This window comes from Ambystoma mexicanum, chromosome 1q (assembly GCF_040938575.1).
Source record: "Ambystoma mexicanum isolate Mex_15411 chromosome 1q, UKY_AmexF1_1, whole genome shotgun sequence".
Lineage (NCBI taxonomy): Eukaryota > Metazoa > Chordata > Amphibia > Caudata > Ambystomatidae > Ambystoma > Ambystoma mexicanum.
In genome coordinates, this window is record NC_090922.1 from 464835220 (window position 1) to 464855175 (window position 19956).

Here is a 19956-nt window from a genome sequence, read left to right on the forward strand (position 1 = left end):
GGGCCAATTGCCAACATTTTTTCCAAAAATGTGAAATTAATTGACTGCCCCGGTCAAAGACCAATACGGACGGAAATCCGTGTATGCGAACAATGTTTTCGAGGCACTCCTTGGCCAGGATTGAAGCTGAAGGTAATCCCTTTAAAGGAATAAAGTGGGCCATCTTGGAAAAAAGATCCACAATAACTAGAATGATGTTAAATCCATTGCATGGGGGTAGATCAGTAACAAAGTCTAACGATAAGGTGTGCCATGGTGTAGGCGGAATGCCTAAAGGTTGTAAGAGTCCAGCTGTTTTTTTCTTTTTACTTTTGTTTTGGGCGCAAATGCCACAAGACATCACAAATGATTTAATATCCTTTCGCCAGGTGGGCCACCAGAATTGTCTCTTAATCTTAGCTTCAGTTTTTGCAATACCTGGGTGCCCCTCCATTAGGGTATCATGATAACGGGAAATGACTAGCTCTTGTAGTTCCTTATGTGGCAGAAATAGCCGCCCTTGGTAATAAGGCGGGTCATTGGTGACAGAGTAGTCCAGGCCTTTCTTTACCCAGTCCTGCAGGGCTGTAGGATCAAAGAGTTGTTGGATCTTTACCTGAATGTCCTCTAGTGTCTGTAGAGTAGTCATTCCAAGAATCCTTTGTTCGGAAATTATAGGTACCGGTTCTGGGTTCACTTCTGCCTCTCCCATCCCTATTCGGGATAAGGCGTCTGCTTTACCATTCTTACAACCTGGTCGATAGGTTATCACGAAATCGAACTCGGCAAAGAACAATGCCCATCGGAGTTGGCGTGACGATTGGGCCTTGGCTGTCTTTAAATACTGTAAGTTCCGGTGATCGGTGATCACAGTAATGGTATGCCTGGCACCAAGAAGATAGTGCCGCAAAGCCTTGAAGGCAGATTTAATGGCTAATAACTCCTTGTTGGTAACCGCATAGTTTAACTCAGGTGCCGAGAACTTTCTGGACCAAAATGCTACTGGGTGAAGCTGGCCAGTTTCAGGGTCCTTTTGAGACAGGACAGCTCCCATGGCTAGACTGGATGCATCAGTTTCCACTATGTATGGAAGTTCAGGGCTCGGGTGTTTTAATACAGGTGCAGACGTGAATTTTGCTTTCAGCTCTTGGAAGGCATTTTCAGCTTCTTCAGTCCACATAAAGCATTTATTTTTTCGCAAGAGTGCTGTGTTGGGATGTACAACATGTGAAAAATCTGGGATGAATCTGTGGTAGAAATTGGCAAAGCCGAGCATGCTTTGCACTCCTTTAACTGAACTTAGTGATGGCCACTTAAGGATTGCGTCCACCTTGCGTGAATCCATTCGGACTCCTCTTAGGGTCAGGATAAACCCAAGGAATTCAACTTCTGTTGCATGAAAAACGCATTTTTCCAGTTTCGCATATAGTTTGTGCTGGCGCAATTTCTCAAGGACTGCTCGGACGTGCTTCACATGGTCAGATTCTGAAGAGGAGTATACTAGAATATCATCGATATATACGACAACACAAACGTGAATGAGTTCACGAAGGACATCGTTCATGAAGTATTGGAAGGCTGCTGGTGCATTGCACAACCCGAAAGGCATCACCTGGTATTCGAATAACCCATACTTAGTGCGAAAAGCAGTCTTCCATTCGTCACCATCTTTTACATGTACCAGATGGTATGCCCCCCGGAGATCTAACTTAGTGTATATGCAAGCGTCCTTCACTTGGTCTAGTAGTTTAGGGATCAGAGGCAATGGGTATCGGTTCTTAACAGTTACCTGGTTCAATGTGCGTTCTGAGGTCACCTTCCTTTTTGGGCACGAAGAACAAAGCTGAAGATGCAGGGGAATTGGATGGGCGAATGAAGCCATTAGCAAGGTACTGGTCTAAGTATTGTCGTAGGTGAAGGTTCTCAGGTTCCGTAAGGGCGTAGATCCTGCTACAAGGGGGTTGTGCACCTGGTATGAGATCGATTTGACTATCGTACGATCTGTGAGGTGGTAAGGTGTTTGCCTGTTCTTTTTGGAAGACATCCTGGAATTCTTGGTATTCTGGAGGTAGTTTCACGACTGCTGTGGTTACTGTGGCCAGGCCTGCGTTCAGATTTTTCTTTGGGTAACAGGTTTGTGCACAATCTGGGAAGGTTATTCTCTTATCTCGCCAATCAATACAAGGATTATGTGTTTCCAACCAAGGTATCCCCAGTATTATTTGGAACTGTGGGGCTTTGATTAGATAAAACACAATAGTCTCTCAATGTCCATCCTGACCCAATAGTGTCATCTCTGCGGTGGAATGAGTTACAGGCCCAGAGGCAATTTCAGTTCTATCGACTGTGGTGATGACATCTGAGGTGGTTTTTTGGCAGAGAGGTAGATTCATCCTGGAAGCCAATTCGTAGTCCACATAGTTTCCTATGGCCCCGCTATCAATGTATGCCCTTACTGCGTGCATACGCGATGGCTGCCTTGGATCTACGAGGACCATTGGTATGATGAAATGCGAGGTCTGAGTATCCTTCTTCAAGCTCGGCAAGCGGACCTCTACGCTTGTCGGGCGTGGTCGTTTCCTGAGTCTGACTCCATATGGTTTTTATCAGCAGCTCCTACCACCTTCTTGGGTGGTTTTACAGGGCAATCCCGTAGAAAATGCCCAGAAGTTCCACAATATAGACACAATTGCATTTGCCGTCTCCTTTCTCTTTCCTTCTGGGTTAAGGGTCCTTTAACCCCTCCGATTTGCATGGGTTCTGAAGCATCTGCTCCTTTGGGGTTAGCGCGGGTTTTGACCAACACCCGATTCTCAAACTTGGCTCGATCAGCCTTTCTGTTCTGAAGTCTGTGATCCAACTGGACCACTAAGTCTATATATTCAGCACAGTCTTGAGGTGGGTTCACGACTTGAGCCAAGGCATCCTTGAGTTCTCCTCGAAGCCCTCGATGAAATAACGTGATTCGTTTTACCTCAGGCCATCCAGTTTCTACTATCAACCTATTAAAGGTCGCGATGTAGGATAGAAGGTCCTGGTTACCCTGTCGTAGGGACAAAAGTTTGTTATCCAGTGTCTGTCCTTGGGAGTGCCGGGCAAATAGTCTTTCCATGCTCATTTGGAAGCCCTGAAAATCCTGAAGAATTGGGTCATCCTGAGTAACTAGGGGAATTGACCAATCAGCTGCACTGCCGCTGAGATATGACAATATAAAGGCTACCTTGGCTTGATCATTTGGAAAGGCTCCAGGTCTGCATAAAAATGTAAGCGGCATTGGTTCATAAACACGGCGAACCTTTTGGGATCTCCGGCAAAGCGTTCGGGCGGAGCTACTGGAATATTTCCTGGTAGGTTTATTTGCACAGGGTTACTCGATGACACAGGAGCTGGATTTCCCCCGGGACCTGGTAGGGGTGCTTGTGCAGCCTGGCTTTGCAGTAGTTGCCTAGCAAGGTCATCAGTTTGCTCCTTTGACAAAATCAGTTCTCTCCTAAGGGCATTGGTTTCTTGACAGGCGGAATGCACTTCAGCCCTCAGTTCCCCTAGTAATTGGGCCAATTGGTCAGTTTCTGAGGTATCCATAATGCCTGGGTGGGAATTTGTGGGTAGGCTTCGCGTTCTGTTACGCTCACCTGGCTCCAACAGGGGCGTCGATCTGAACTGGACAGCTGCGGTCTCCACCAATGTGATGCGTAGTGCCGAGATGACGGACTAGACTGGCCCACCTAGCTTCGTTTGCTTGGCCCGTAGGAATATTCTTCTGCAAATGGAGAAAGGGAATTAACCACCCGTGGAGTTGAGCGTTAACCCCCCCCACTCCCGCTGTTCTCCCCACTGATCACCTTTGATGTCCCCTCTTATAGTCTCACCTGATGGTTTGGAAAGATGAGCTCTCCATCCTGCATTGAGCGCAGGGGCGCGTAGATAACCAGTTGCTTCACTGACTCGAAGGAATTGGTGAGTTCCAGAACAATATTGACTCAGAGATTCCCGACAAGACGCCGTAAGTATGTAGTTCGTAAGAGTTAAATTGTCTGACTTTTACTCTTGTCCGATTCCTTGCAGGTTGCAGCTTGACCCTAGCGAAGAGTTCCTCGTGGCAACCAGTAATATTCAGGTAAGGATTTGTATTATCCAACACAGTTCGATAAAATAATGTCAATATGTAACCTGTTGTTTTCTCCCTTATTCAGGCGCTGAGAAAAAGTATGAAGTCTCGGGGAATAATGCCTCCAGCGGTAAAATCAGGTAAGTCTATTGTGGTGAGGAGGTTTCCCCTTGTTTGTCCCTTTGTTTCACCTTGCTGTCCTTTTGTTTCCCCTTAGGGGCCGGGGTTCTGCGAGGATGCAGTGGAAGCTGCGCCAACCCGTGAAGAGGAATAGTACCCCCGGTGGTAAAATCAGGTAAGTCTCTGGGGGGTAACTAGTATTGCCTCTCTGTATTCCCTTGGCTCACCTTGCTGTTCTTGTCTTCCCCTTAGGTGCCGGAGTGCGGCGGGAACATGCAGAAGGATGCGGTGGAATGTGAAGATGCTGTGAAGGCCAGTGGGTTTGGCGCGGCGCTGCAGCAGGCGAGGCGACGCGCATAAAATAACTTCTTTCTTCAAGCTCGAAGGCGCGATGGATCGGGAATTCAGGTAAGGATCAAAGGTATCGCTCTTGTTCTAACCTTTTCTCCTTCTTTCTCCCTTTTTCTAGGAGCTCCAGACTCTAGGCGGCTTGATGCAGACTTGCAGGCACAGTGAGCGTTATGCTGCTGGATGCAGAATAACGCGAAGCGTGTGCTGCTCTTCGGGCGTGGTTTAAATAGCCTCCAAAGTAGTGCCAGGTAAGTATTCCTCCCCAGCCCCACCCGAGTAAAAAAAATAGTCCCTAGGTAAAGTAGTCCCTTCCAAGCCTCTTTTGGCTTGGAGCTCTTGCAGCATGGTCTGCATCAGGTGAGTTTGCAGCATGGTCTGCATCAGGTAAGTTTTAATCTATGAGCCTGGCGCCATAGGCGCCAGGACTGCACCCAAATAGCCCCTAGCAGGGGTTGTTGGGCTTGCTTAGAATAACTTGATGCCTGCTTCCGGGGCTGCTGGACTTGGTCTGGGTCCCCGGGGGTAGGCATCATGACAGTGTCTTTCACGGCCTGTAGGAGGCAATGACCTCATGTAGGGAACTCTTGGGGTTTTTGACCTGCTTCTCTTGTCCCTTGGTTCATCGCTCTGCTCCACTAGGTTTGCCTTTGCCCTGGAAGTTCTGCTCGTACTCGTGTTACGCCTTGCTCAGAGTGTGTCTCTGGGTTTTGCATTTTATCCCTGTGAGGAGAGCTAATTGGTATCAGGCATATGCACTTAAAGTCAAGTGCCTGACCTGGCCTCACCCGATTAATGGGACATGTCCAGTAAGATGTATGAGAGTTAGTATTGTTACTCTCAGTTACCATCTTCCTCGGCCCAGTCTTTGTGCAATAAATTCAGGGGCTTGGTACCTCGGAGAATCCTAAAAGGCAATGGCTGTCCCCTGGCCACCTAAGAGAGATATCTCAAGGACTAGCGGGTGAGACACCCTCTGGTTTCTCACAGAAGGACTGTGGGATAGGCTGCTCCCTTAGATGCAGAAGTAGCTGCTTGCACAACAAGGCTTTGTGTACTCAGATGTTTCAAAAGAAACTCTGGATCCACTTATTAGGGTCTGTATTTTTTTGTGAAATCCTTGAGAACCGCAGGGATGCTATCTGGATTTTTCACTGCTCTGTGAAAGGGAAAGACTGAGTCCTTATGAGGTCCCCTGTCCAAAATATATGTAAGGTCATCCTGTTCATATTCAACAGATGATCTACCCCATCAAAGGTGTCCAATAACCTTAGCCATTACTAACCTATAAAATGTATCAGCATGACCTGTATCTTCAGGAGCTCTAGAATCAACCTCTGGAGAGGTGTCTAGACCACTGGCATCCTGCAGGGTGTCCACAAGATCTCTCAGTTTAGATTCTTGGTATATCAGCTCCTCTGGAACACCAGGAGTGCCGTATCACCAACCAAAACTATAGATAGGCATTTCTTTCTCCACCTCTTCCTTATAAATAGAGGCCATGGACTTAAAAAAGTATCTTTTTCCCTGAGGTTTAAAAACCTTCGATGGACTTGCAAAGGCCTCAAGGGCTTCGACCCTGACTGTTTCAGCGTTGATGGACTCCACTTCAATGCCTTTGACACCAACAAATGGGTCGAAGAAGGAGGATCCCTTCTATGCGTCAAGGCCATGAGAGGTGCAAGTTCTTCAAATCCTTCGAAGCCTTCAACCTACTGTCCAAGCCCTAGGGCGCGTGGTCAGTGGTTTTCATAGATGATACTCTGTCAGCCTTTTGCGCGATGGGGTCGGGAGTCTCTAATGACTTCAACGAAGGGGCTGGCTTCACCACCTTCTCAAACACCTTTAACATATGCCAGCTGAACTTTTCCAGTTCTGCTTCACTAGCCCACTTTTTAGGAAATCGTACCCGTTTCCCTTCGGGTGAGGAATCCGAAGAGGACGACCTGGAGTGATGATTCCTTTTCTTTGATCTCCTGGAATATGACGAAGAGGACTGCCGAGATCTCAAACGCTTTGAACTTTTACTCTGCGTCTTGGCCCGGTGCAGAGATCTCACTCTTGGACTCTTTGGACAAAACTTTTGTGGGGGTCAACAAAGACAAACTCAGGGATGGTTTGCCCAAAGTTTCCCCTTCCTCTCCTTTAACGCTTTTCCAGTCTTAGGGCCTCATCACGAGTTGGACAGTAGCCCTTAAATGTAGCTGTAACACTAATACCGCCGCACTTAAGGGCTGGCCCAATCACGAGTGGTGCACTAAATGGGCTGTTTTACCGCCAGATTTTAGCTGGAGGTAAAATTCACATTAAGCATCTTGTTTTTGGTGCCATTACCTCTGGCAGTATTAGTGTGCAGTATTTGCGCCAAAATGCTCCATTGGGTCCTGTGGACCCAATGAGGATTTACCGTTAACTCCCAACCCGTGATGCGGTGGTAATAGCGCCAGACCGGGTGGTGCTAACGCAATTACAGTTGGGCCATATTACCACCAGGATACCGCCTAACTCATGATGAGGCCCATAGACTGCCACAAGCCACAATCTTCAATGATGTGGCCTAACCCCAGGCACCAGAGACATGCTCAATGAGGATCGGTTATGGGCATCTTAGCCGAACACTCAGCACATTTCTTGAAGCCTTTTTTCCTGGTATGAGTAGACTTTTTTTGTAACAAACTCGTAACTGCGCAGTTAATAACAAGCCAAGCGAAGAACCATTTTGAGCAGCTGTGCGGAAAAACTGAACTGAGGCAATGGACGCAGTGCGTGCCATATACACCAGAGTCGACATCATTCTCGAGGAGGACACAGGCTCTTTAGGGACACGAGGTCGACGACGAGTCACGGCGCCCTCTGCTGAGGAAAGTTTCAAAGATGCAAGCAGGATATAGGAGTATATCAAAGATGAGGAATGCGTGGGAAGACACAATCCATTTGAATGGATCTGCAATCGGTTCGGCAAGTAGTACCCAACTGAATGATAAGGAGTGGTTTGTACAACTCCAGATCCCCAAGGATTGTTAATTGAGAAAGGTTTTTGAACTAAACCTTCCACTGTTTTTTGTAAGGTGGACACTGATTGAAGGAGGACTGTGTTTTCCTGATGAGATGTGGCAACCTCGCCCTGTAACTTCTGCACGGCACTCACTAGATCCTGTATTGTTGCCTCTATGACTCAAGAGAATAAGGTTCTCGCAATCTGTCAGGCTTGGAAGTTTTTCTGATATTCTCAGGAATATCATGGGGGCAATACACAGCACACACAGCAGGAACCCACTCACAGATAAAACAAATTGCTATACTGTGGGGAAGGTTGCACCAGGCAGGAGTGCTACTGGACACACACCCTAGTTCTCACTTCTGAGCAGGAGCTGGAGTAAGGAGACAAAGGAAACACATTAGTGCCATTGAACTCCATTAGTGCCATTGAACTCAATAACATAAGAGCAAGAGTCTTAATTGCACCCCCTCGCCCCCCCAGTGCCTGTATGTACTCTGCTGTCCTCCTTTGGCCTAATCTTCAAGCATGGAGACAAAGGGCAGGACAAATCTAACTAAATTAACCAATATCCTATTTCCCTAGCACTAACCTGCAGCTTGGCTCCATAAATCACAACCGTTGCGAGAATGCTGCCATAGCTACGCTCTGAACCTAATATAGGCTCACTCTGGTAGCAACAGGCAGGAGCGTACCCTCACGTTTCGAGTAAGGCACCCTACCGCGTGTTGACGCTCCATACCCACGTCCGTAACTAGCACCTGAGGCGTTGTCCAAGACGCGCATTGCCATGGAGCCCCCTAGACACTTGCATGCGCGAGGGGGCACGGAGAGCACATAAGAATGGGCTTGCTGAATGAGGGATCGGGCGCTGACGATGTCAAGGCCCAAAGGAGAATAGAGTATCAACACTCTCCCCCGAACCACAGAAGCTGAATAGATCGAATAGATCGACCCTCCCACTGTGGTTGGTACGGGCGCCTGATGTTTGGATAACAGGTAGCCACGTTGCAGCTAACTGTGACTGTGAAACACATAACATGGAACATAATCCAACATGGAAAGCACATATTGACACTGTAGCAAGCAGCATTGCACATACAAGGGCTTTTCCCTCTATAAAATTACAAATAGATGGCCCGTTGGGCAAGCAAAGTGAGTATAACGTAACATTACATTTAAGGGTCATCTATAAATGCAACCTGTTAGTCCTAGACCCCCATTCTCATGTAATGACTGTGCATTTAAATTAGCACACACTTTCCCACTCATCGGGGCATTCCAAGCTTCCTCTGTTAACATAAGAAATGCTTGTAACTTAAGTGTCCAAAAAGGCCCTTCAGCCGAAGAGCAGAGTGTTCGGGCAGATGCCCTCAATAAGGTTCCATACATGCGTGCAGTGCTTGCACGTATTATTCACATACAACAGTAAATCAACATGCAGCTACTTAGCTGAATGTCCGGGAGTCCCATGAGACTACCGGAACCTGTAGATATGAAGCGAAGAACTCTCCGGCCGCCTCCTATTCACCTCCGCGACCCGGGCCAAGTGAATTTCAGCAAATTCCCAAACCCACATTGTGTGAGGACGTGGATGCAACAGTGCCCAAACCCTAACAGGTATACTGTGAATTTACCAGGCCCCACAGCCCATCCCTAGAATTGTCTGGATCACCCATGATACTGCTCACAATCAATTCTGGCCAGACAAGTTTGTGCCACCATTCAAGCAAAGTAATGGAATGATGAGTAAATATTAAAAACGTTGAGGAGCCACGGACATCAAGGTGAAATCAGTACTTTTCTAGAGAAACGGTTCATTGAGAGAAGCACGTCTTCTGCTGTCACTCATGCACCAAATGGGGGGCACAAATCCCTTACTCCCAGGACCCACCCATGTCCCTCAAACCCGAGACATGAGTGTGATACCCGAACAAATAGAAGTTGCCACCAACAAGTTGAGATAATCACTGCAGTTTTCACGATGGAAACAACATGGCAGATGATGCAGAAATAACTTTAGTTAACGGAACCACAACCCGACCCGGCACCAGCCTTTTAGAATCAGGTGTTATAGTAGTGGTCCTGTGCCCCCCTACTAGTGTTAAGTTTCATTTACATGCAAAACCAACCTTAGACCCTTTATCCAATTCTGCGCCCATTGCCAGACCTGAGGGGAACATAAAAGGAGATTGTGTGGAAAGTCAGGAGTACAGTGGGAGAGGCCGAAAGCGGTACGTGGTAATGCTGGGAGGAGGGGAGACAGAGATCATAGATAGGTACGTGAACATTGAGTGTGGAGGTCTACTAGGGAGAAGTGACAGCAGTGGCGGTGGAGGAAGAAGTGAGATTGGCAGTGAGAGATTTGAAACCGGCGGTGAAAGAGTGAAAAGTGAGAATAGAAGTGCAAGGGGAAGAGTCGGGAAGGGGGGAATGAAAGAAAGATGGAGGGGGGAGCCTAGAGTGTGGCATTGCATTAACGAGAAATGAAGAAGAGTAAAAAAGGGATGAAGAAGGAGGGTGAAGAATAGAGTGCAGAGGAGGTGGGCGTGAGAGAGAGCGAGATAGAGAGAGATAGAGAGGGATAGAGAGAGACAGAGACAGAGAGAGAGAGGGAACGGAGAGGGGGGATGAGGAGGAGGAGCTATTCCAGCTAGAGGGCAAATAATTAAGAGACTGGGAACACTGAAAGGGGTTGGAGGAGTAAGCCCAGGGAAGGCAGGACAGCATCAAGGAGAGAGTAAAGCATGCAAACCACAGGTGTCTAACACCTGACTGAAGGGCAGATAACCCAGTCAGGTGTTCCATATGTGAAGGAGAGCCTTCATGGCATCCTTGACAAATACAGTAAAAGACCTGAAATGTTTTTCAAAAGGCTAGGAAAGATGTGTAGGTCCCACAAAACCCCACAGACTGTGAATTACTTTTCCACCATGAAGATGTCCTCCTTTTAGAAGGAGAGCAGAAAGGACTGATAGTCATGGTTCCAAGAGCAGCTTGATAATACCCTTTTTTTAAAATATGGCAGTTTCCCTGCAGGCCAGCACAGGCGTTAAACAGAGAAATAGGACTGTAAGAAGGTAAAATATGTCAGACAAAATGATGAGAAAAACTGGTGAAAACATTTCAGAAATGAGTATATGTTCTGATTAGATTACCACATCAATGTCTAAAATATGTGACCTACTTCGTGCCATAACCAAGACTGAGCATTCTGTTGGTCAAGTGCCGGTCATCTCCAAAGGTGCATTGAGTTCCCAGGAACACCTGGTGGTACCAGGATTCTAGGAACATCTGTAGAAGGTCATTTCGGTACAATCCTGTAATGGAAGATAGAGAGTGTATGATTATGGGATTGGATGGGGAGGTTGTAATTCTTGTACCTATGGGCATTCTAAGGCCAAATCTGTTATTATGACCTCCTTTAGCCTCCATAATAGATGTATGCTATATTACTCTATCACCACTGTCTTATCCTTCACACAGATGTCCTGATTGTTGAGGGTGCTCCACCTTCATGAATATGGGTATCCATCTACATGCTCTTTCACCCGCTTCCCTGGCTGTTATGAGATCATTGGGTTCTTGGAACAGGGTGTTACGTACACATTAATACACTTCTGGTGAGTGGACAGTTTTCAATTTGCTAAAATGAGTAACCTATTCAGTTTCTGTTGGTTTGCATACTCATGCTTAATGTTCAGAAAACTGTTCATAGTTTAACCTATTGAAGGGCATTTAATCCATATGCAATCCAATAGGACCACTGGTAATGTCAGGATTATTCTAAATTGAACAACAATAACATTACTGCTATCATCCCACAACATGCCATACTTTCATTCCATATTCCAGAGCATTAAAAGAGGAGCTGTACTTGCTTAAGTCTACTTTTTCACTCTATATGAAACCCTATGATTATTGCCCAGTCCCAATGTCCACAATGTGCCCTGTCTGCACCATCCACCAACCTCCAGCTCACCAATCGGCCCGCTGATGCAGGAGACACAGTTGAAGTAGGATTGGCATGCTCGCTCCACATTGAAGGCCATCCAGTACCTCAGGCTGCTCATGAAGCTCAAGGCTGAGTCAGACAGGTTTAGGATCCTCACATCTCCAGCCACAGCACCATAATGCTCATTTGACTCCAGGACCTTCACCATTTCCATAGTAGCTTGCCGATCGAGTTTGGTGTCAGAATCACAGACCTACAGCATGCGAAGAAAATGTAAGCAAAACAGTGACTGGGAAGACTCTAGTTATAAAATGGCGGTTCTTTCATCATTTACAATTCACACATATTGGGTAATTGTCAAACAAATAGGCCATTACCTTCAAAATGAATAATATTCTCTTAATAAGTAATGGCAAAGGGCTCGGCATCAGAAGCAGACTGGTCTAAAGAGGATGTTGGAGAAGATTTCTCGCTAAATCCTTGTAGTACAGCAACTGAGACATTCACATGTTGTTGTGCGATCTACCATGCTACCAACCTTCCAGAGGCACAGTTCCATTGGGAAACGGTTGATTTTCTTGTAGACCAGTATAATTCTGGCAGTAACTCAATGATCAAACAGGTCAATTTTAGTTGTACATACTCATACTTAGGGGCAGATTCAAGGAGCATTTTCCCAATGGGATTGCACCATTATAGCCGTGCATCTGTCCCTTAATGTTTATTTGCTTCACTGGCTGATTATGGTAAATACATTCATTTCTTGGGTAACATCAGTTCTGATATATCTCTCATATCACCTGATAATTCTATGTCTTCGATATATCTCAGCCTTCAGAATGGGGCTTGCTAGGGAGAATTTTCATTTCTGTGCTAATTTCCTCCCACCTTAGAGACCCGCAGCTCTTTTGCTGGACTTAGGACCTTTTAATTTTAACTCCTGAGTAAGTGGGATCTTTTTCTCACTCTCTCATGTGTTTTTCTCTGATTTTGATTTTGTGTTTTCCCTGTTTTTGGACTCTGACAAACTCCATAGGCATCTGCTTTTTGTATAGTGACTGACAGCACCTTCAGTGCAGTTTCACTGAGAAGTCCTTTGGATTTATCTTAAGGTTTAAATACCTTTTCTTGGGTGAACTACTGTTCCCAAGAATAGTAAGATAACATTGATCATACTTACCTTTCTCTTTGTAGGTCCAGCACACCCCATCTTATTTGGGGTGCTGGGAGGTTACCTAGTAGCCCCTTATCCTACTTTCTCATGTAACATTTGTTGTTACCCTCACTACTTTATATGGCTGATGGCAGTGGTTTAATGTTTACTACCAATGTGCTTTTCTACAGCATGCGGAACCCTCAGCTGCAGTACAGCACCCATGGGTGTCCATTTTGTCAAAATGGCTGCTGTCTTCTTTTTTCACTATTTTCTGTTTGTGAGGTCTTTCTTGGCTTTTACTCTGTACGTTGAGACATATTTGAGCCCTTTCTGTGTTTTGCCTTTGGCGGGCTCCAGTGTGCCTAAAAGGACAGGATGTGATGGAGGGTCTCAAAACTCTGCTTTCCTTTGTCTCTAGGTGTGCCTGAACGAAGCCAGTCCTGATTGGACACCCTACTGTGTGATTGACAGCCTATGCTGTGCATGATTGGGAAAACCTGCGTAAAAAGTGAGCGTTTTTGGACTAGAGTCAGAGTCGACGACTGGAAGAAACATCCGATGAAGAAACCGTAAAGAGAAGCCTGATGCAACCTCCTGGACCTTGATTTGACCGGTGAAGCCCTGCTGCTGTGCTGACCTCCTTTTTTGAATTGACAGAGAAGCTCTGGAAGGGACGACTTCTTCCCTTTGGTTAGTGGGACCAACAAACCCCGAAACAAACTCCACTTTGGCGCAATCCCCGACTTGCTGTGCCTCTCCGTTGCTGCAGAAGCCCTATGCCAGGCGTTGAGTGTCCATAACTGAATGCAACATCTGCTGCAGAATGAATCCGGCCAAAACTTCCAGGAGCCTCCTGAGGACACTCCAGAAGCAGGAAATCCCAATCCAGAGTCCCCTCACCAGAGTCCAAGGCCGAGGGAGCAAGGAAAGTCCAACCAGAGATTTTTCTGTATCAGTGTTATTTGCAAACCCCTGAAACTGCGAATTGCCACTGAATGAAGAGAGTCAGTAGCTGCCAACAACCTTCCTGAGTACTGCCGCAGGAGCCCTCTAGACGTCCTCCCTCTTGTCCCCATGACTGAGGTTCAGGAACCAGGGTCTGCTTGGCTGTAGCAATACGGAATCCAGCTGGTGTTGGGAAATTGGAAAAGTTCAAACTTTGCGCGCCATAAAACTGATGATCATTTTTGTTGCTTTCGCAAATTGCTACAAATATTACAATATTTATGGTAAATGGGATAAGTGTTACATTTAGGTTACTTTGTGTTATTTTGTGTAGAGGTGATACATTTGTAGATATGCATGCGTGCAGAAACATAACAACAAAACATTGTTCCACGTAGGACCCCCTCCACACTCAGGTAAAGCAGGCGATCAATATGTGCACATGGAGTTTAGCTGTATGAATGGCGCTTATGATAGGTGATCATAATAGGTATAAAATGCACACATAATGGTATCATGAATGGGAAATGTTTTTCGAATTTAGTAAAAGATATGAAATATATAAGGTGGGATTGCTTTGTGTATCATGGGTCTCAGCATTGAAAATTAATCAGAATGGTGTTTTTGCAATCATGGCAAAGGTTTGCAAAAGCTTTGTCAGCAGTTGGGGAACAGGATTTTTATGTTGATCAATGAGGTAGCTGAGGTCAGTTTACAGATGCCTCAAGTGCTGGAGGGCAAGAGAAGATAAGATATCTGGTGAACTGGAGAGCTCATTGTTGAAAGAGATAGGCATTGTGTGAATTCATGGGTTTGTTTGAAGCAGGTGGCTTCTCCTAGGGAACTTGTGGAGACCAGTAGTCATACATTTTAGGAGAACGATTGTGTTGTCAGAGAGTGAGTTATTACACACAACTATTTGGTTTACCATAGTTTCATTATCAGGAACACCCATATCATGTATCAATTCTTGGTGGCTATTATTTTACATTACTGTCCCCCTGTACTATGTTGAAACACATATCACACAACAATCGCAATACGTTGTGCAAACTGGGTTACTTTTGTAAGTTTAGTCACAGAAATAGTGCTTGTATATTGTCAAAATGTAGCTTGTATGTAAGCAAACACGATTGGAATGCAAATGATATGTTAATGAATGTTTTTGGGATGAATTGGAGACAGTATTGTCCTCACAAAGATGAAGTTGGTATGTAAACCAACACGATTGAAATGTAAATCATATTTGAATGAATGCCTCTGTGAAATAATATATACAGCATGTTCCAAATATAGATATCGTAGGTATTATTGAAATTGGACACACTTAATTGTGATTACGATTTCCAACATAAGTTAGCACCAGAAAATGTCAGTACCTTGGGTATATTTCCGTATTAGTATCTACAAAATAGTGCCTTACACTACACTATTCAGAATTCCTAGCGGTGATAGCGTTGTCGGATCAATCAAGCAGCACCCCCACTACACTCACTAGATTTCATTCCACATTAAATGTTAATTACAATTGTTGCTATTTAGATTCTTCATTTACAGATCTATTTCAGTAGGGAATAATTAAGTCACAATGAAAGAATCCTTCTATGAAACTACAAGACCAGACTCCTAGATAGTAGTCACATGGTTGTGAGATACTTACGGCACGCCGACTACAAAAAGAGTCGGTTGCCTAGCAACATATTTTCTCACTACATGGTGGCGGTAGCTCCGTTTATGCCACAAGAAGATTCTGAGGGAATGCTTAAACGTTAATCTATGCAGAAGTGTAAATTGAGAACTATTGCTTACATGATAGATTAGATTTTAGAACTGCTGGCAAGAGAACTAATATGTACCTACCCGCAGATATTCACACGAGCAGGACAGATGAACGTGGAAAAGCACCTAATATTTCCACCTAAGACACAACTCACTAGGTGAGTATTCCATCCGGATATTATTAAATAATCATCAATGACCACTACTGCTGAGATTGATATAATTGGATATTTTAATTCACAACATGCATACTTTCCAATTAGGTTGGGTGCCGAACGAGACCTTTCAACAAAATCTACTGTCATACATCACAGTTTGTACTGATATGCACGATTGCACAAGTAGCGGGTGAGTGAGATGACTAATTGCCATAATTAGTGAATGCGTAATTTAGACGATAAATAGATACATTCAAACACATATGTATTTACATTATAGGATACTTTACTTTGTTTCCCAGATGGTGGTATGACATCTAGACATCACGGGTTACAAAACTGAGTTGACTCCTCAAGAAATCTATGAAGCCATTAGAGGTAAAAGCATCATGCACTTTTAGAATACTTAATTTGGAACGTCACACAGTAGATCCATTATCTAGATTTATAACTCAGATTCATTATACATCTCTTAGGTACAATACATTTGGGCCAAATAAGCTGCCATCACATCGAAGACAAGTACCCATTATCTCACATTGGCATCTATAGCTGAGATACAAGGCACAGTGAATCTTGAAAAATGGATGATGAACTATTATGAACGCACTAGATTTGTCCACCCGTTTGGATTATAAAAGATTGTAAATTAAGTTTTGAACTAATTTTGCTCCTGAAGGAGAGAGATATCTCTCGAAACGCGTAGAGCTTAATTAATATTATTTTTTTAATGTTTGTTTTTTGATGTTTAGCTTAAATTGAATAACCTTTGTCCTTTTTGTGATTTAAACATAAATTAATATGTGTTAAAATTGTTGGATATAGCAAATGAAAGACACATAGAAATTGTGTAACTAGATGAATTTCTTTAAGGTATATGATTGAAATATACAAAACTTTTTTTGTTTTTGTCGAAAAAGAGACTTGAATTAAAAATTGCGAAAATTTATTTTTCTCCTAACTTTATGCAAAGCAGAGTTGTTAATAGATTGAAATTATTCTTTGAATTCTGACTGAAAGTTCCCTTTCAGTACATTAAGGTGTGCAGGGGATGTGACAATCTATCCCACTGTTAGACAGCAACACAGCGTCTTTGTCTCTCAGGCTTCACATATCATAGCCGTTGAAGGAGTAGGTGGCTGCAGTCTAGTGTTTCATACACTATGGACCGTACACATGGCCACGCCCGCTGACACTCGAACAGCATATTCGGAAACACTGCGAGCAGCTTCACACGTTGCTTCTCTCTTCCGAGTCAAGCCACGCTCCGTGAGTATGATTCCTCTTTGATACTTTCCGATTTTGATTGACTCTGAAAGACTCCCTACTCTGCTTCCCTACTTACTTCTTATCTTGCTATCTTCGTGTTGTTGATTTAGTCCTTAGGATTGTGCCTTTCCAGTACACATAGAGGGCGAGGTCTCTCACAGAGCAGCCCCCCTGCCTGGGCAGCGCGGTACGTAGAGATCAGCTGTTTTTGCGCGGTCTCCTCGTGCCCTTTCGTTTCCCTTCACAATTACACTGTTTATTATTATCTCAGGTGAGCCCACAGACAGCCACCAGGCTCTGCAAAGGCAACAGTCACTAAGAGTCAAAGCCGAAAGGAAATTCTATCTCCCCGGTCCCACATGACTGGCGGTAAGCTTCTCGTACACCTTCTGATTAAACACCAACGTCTATCCTTTCATACCGGCTAGAATTGTGCCTCCAGAATACTCATCTTACTTGCTCTACATTTCCAGTTTCTTTGTTCCTGTCTCTATCTCTCCTCCCTTCCAGTACTATTTCTGCAATACCAGGAATCCAGGCAGACCTCATCCCGAGACCGGGGTAAGCCTACTAACTAATTGGTAATATTCTATCAGTCTCCACTGTCCGCCCTCCTTTACACAAATCACTTTGCATTTAAGCTCAGTCACCTTCCAGTTGGAGAGTAATCTGCCATGCATAGACCCACTACTGCCACAACCACATCTAGACAGCTGCACACCGGAGCCCACATACTCTAGAAGGTCTCCACAGGGTTTTCCCCTTTCAGGGGTTTTCCCTGGAGGACCCACCACATTCAGGCCATCTCAGAGCAGGATCATGGAGGAGCTTCTAGGTAAAGCCTCACATTCTATGGTATTCTGTAGAGCCGGAACAGCGAGAGGTAGGTGTTTTCCAGTGTATGCTTGAGTCTTTTTCAATACAGTGTATTGAAACATAACAGATAGCAAAGCCTGGTTGGCCCTAGACATAAGTCTCATAGCAGACCACGAGGATTCCTGGCTCAGTCATAGACCAGCAAATACAGCAGCTAATAACAGCAGTCCAGTCCTTAACCACAGAGGTTCAGAACCTTAAACAGGAAAATGCCACCTTACGGCAGAACCAACAGAACCAACAGCAGGTAGTACAGCTAGTCGCGCAACAAGCGGCAGCAAGTCGTATCCCACACTGCTCAGAGGTGCCCCCAGGTCCTTTACCAGGAGGTCAATTTGATGGTAACCGTCACAAAGTAAAGGAGATCCTGGACGCCTGTGGTTTGCAGTTCTCCTTTAAGGGTGCCTTTTTTCTCACCGACCGGGACCGGGTGGGATACATGATCTCCCAGATGGCAGAACCAGCACTAGCCTGGGCGACCCCTGACCCTGTGGTAACCACTAATAATCCAATTCTGGATTCACATACAGCTTTCTGTAACAGCGTAAGAACCGTGTTTGGAAGGCAAGAAATGCGCGTGGCCTCACAGGAACACCTATTGGACTTAAGGCAAGGGAACCAAGATATATTAGCTTATATCACGAAATTCAAGCAGATGGCTAGTGAAACCACATGGTCTGATGATGCCCAAGTAACTCTGTTCCGGAGAAGGCTTTCTGGGGAGTTAAAGGACGAGGTCTCTAGAGTGCCGTGTGCCACTTCCTTGGCCGAATTTATCGCCTTTGTGATGCAGATAGATTATTGGTTGAAAGAACGGACTAGCGAAAGACGTAAGGGAAGGATGTCCTGCTCCTTTGCAACCTCCCCATCCACGAATACAACTAGTACTACCGAAGAACCCATGCAGTTAGGTACCACAGCCAGAGGGCTGTTGTCTCCAGAGGAAAGGACCCGCAGAAGAACTTAAGGCCTTTGCATGTATTGCAGGGCTAACACACACTCAGTTCAGGAATGTCCTATTGCTCCCCCTAGACGATCGAGAAACGCCAACGCCCAGCCATAGGAGGAACTGCGGTCCGGGAACCCTTGTCAGAATCAGGTTCCTCTTCCAAACTACAGACTTCTATGTGTGCCAATCCGCCCTACGCTAATATGTTGATACTACGAGTGACTCTTAGATTCGGGTATAGTCTTCTTCCAGAAGTCTCTGCATTGGTGGATAGTGGGGCGGCTGCGAATTTCATAGACAATCACTGGGCTAAGCAGAACAACATCCCTCGGTCAGCTAAGGCAGAGGCTATACCAGTGGAAAGTGTAGATGGGAGTCCTCTGATATCCGGCCCTATTATAAGTCAGACATGCCCGTTGACAATGTCGATTTCTATATACCAGGAAACCCTCACCATGGACATCATACGTGCCGCACACTATCCAGTTATATTAGGGTTACCCTGGTTACAAAGACATGACCCATTCATCAATTGGACAGCAGGGTCTTTCTTTTTGGGCTCTGAGTTTTGCTTAGCACATTGTATTGAACACCAGGAGAAGGTCACTACCAAGACTGAGTCGAATTTGATGGGTTCCAAGGGTGTAACTACGCTCAACTTTGTGTCAGGCCTTCCAGTGGTATATCAGCAGTATGCTGAAGTATTCTCCACCTCTGAATACAAACAACTACCTCCTCACCGAAGCGATGTCTGCGCTATTGATCTTATCCCAGAGCAGCCTTTACCTTTCGGTAGGATGTATATTCTCTACTACAGAGAAGGATGCCCTTCTAGACTATTTAAACACTAATCTACATAATGGGTTAAATACCAAATCAACATCCCCAGCAGCAGCATCCCTGTTCTTTATCCCTAAGAAGAACACAACCGAACTCAGACCATGTATTGATTTTCGGGGTTTGAATAAGATAACAGTCCCAGACAAGTATCCCATGCTCCGGATCCCAGATATTTTGGAGGCTGTTAATGGAGCCAGCGTTTATACAAAGCTGGATCTCAAGGGAGCATACCACCTGGTGACAAATGGAAGACCGCATTTAGGACTCTGTTCGGACATTACCAGTACCGAGTAATATCGTTTTAGACTTTCCAATGCACCTGCTGTATTTCAAAGATTTATGGACCACCTCTTTTCGGATCTACTACTACATTACGTCATCGTTTATTTAGACGATATTCTGGTATTCTCCCAATCCTTTCCAGAGCATAAGTCTCATATTATAGAGGTTCTCAATAGACCACATCTCAACCACCT

General features: G+C 45.1%; 1 protein-coding gene across 1 annotated transcript in view; it reads right to left on the minus strand.

Moving 5' to 3' along the window:
* Positions 1–19956, minus strand: part of LOC138528747 (hyaluronan synthase 1-like) — a 339410-nt gene that overhangs the window by 75413 nt on the left and 244041 nt on the right. The window contains exons 4-5 of the mRNA XM_069640619.1: positions 11536–11761; positions 10741–10873 (exon numbers count right to left, since the gene is read on the minus strand). Of these exons, the coding sequence (XP_069496720.1) occupies positions 10741–10873; positions 11536–11761 (359 nt within the window). The remainder of the gene's footprint in view (positions 1–10740; positions 10874–11535; positions 11762–19956) is intronic.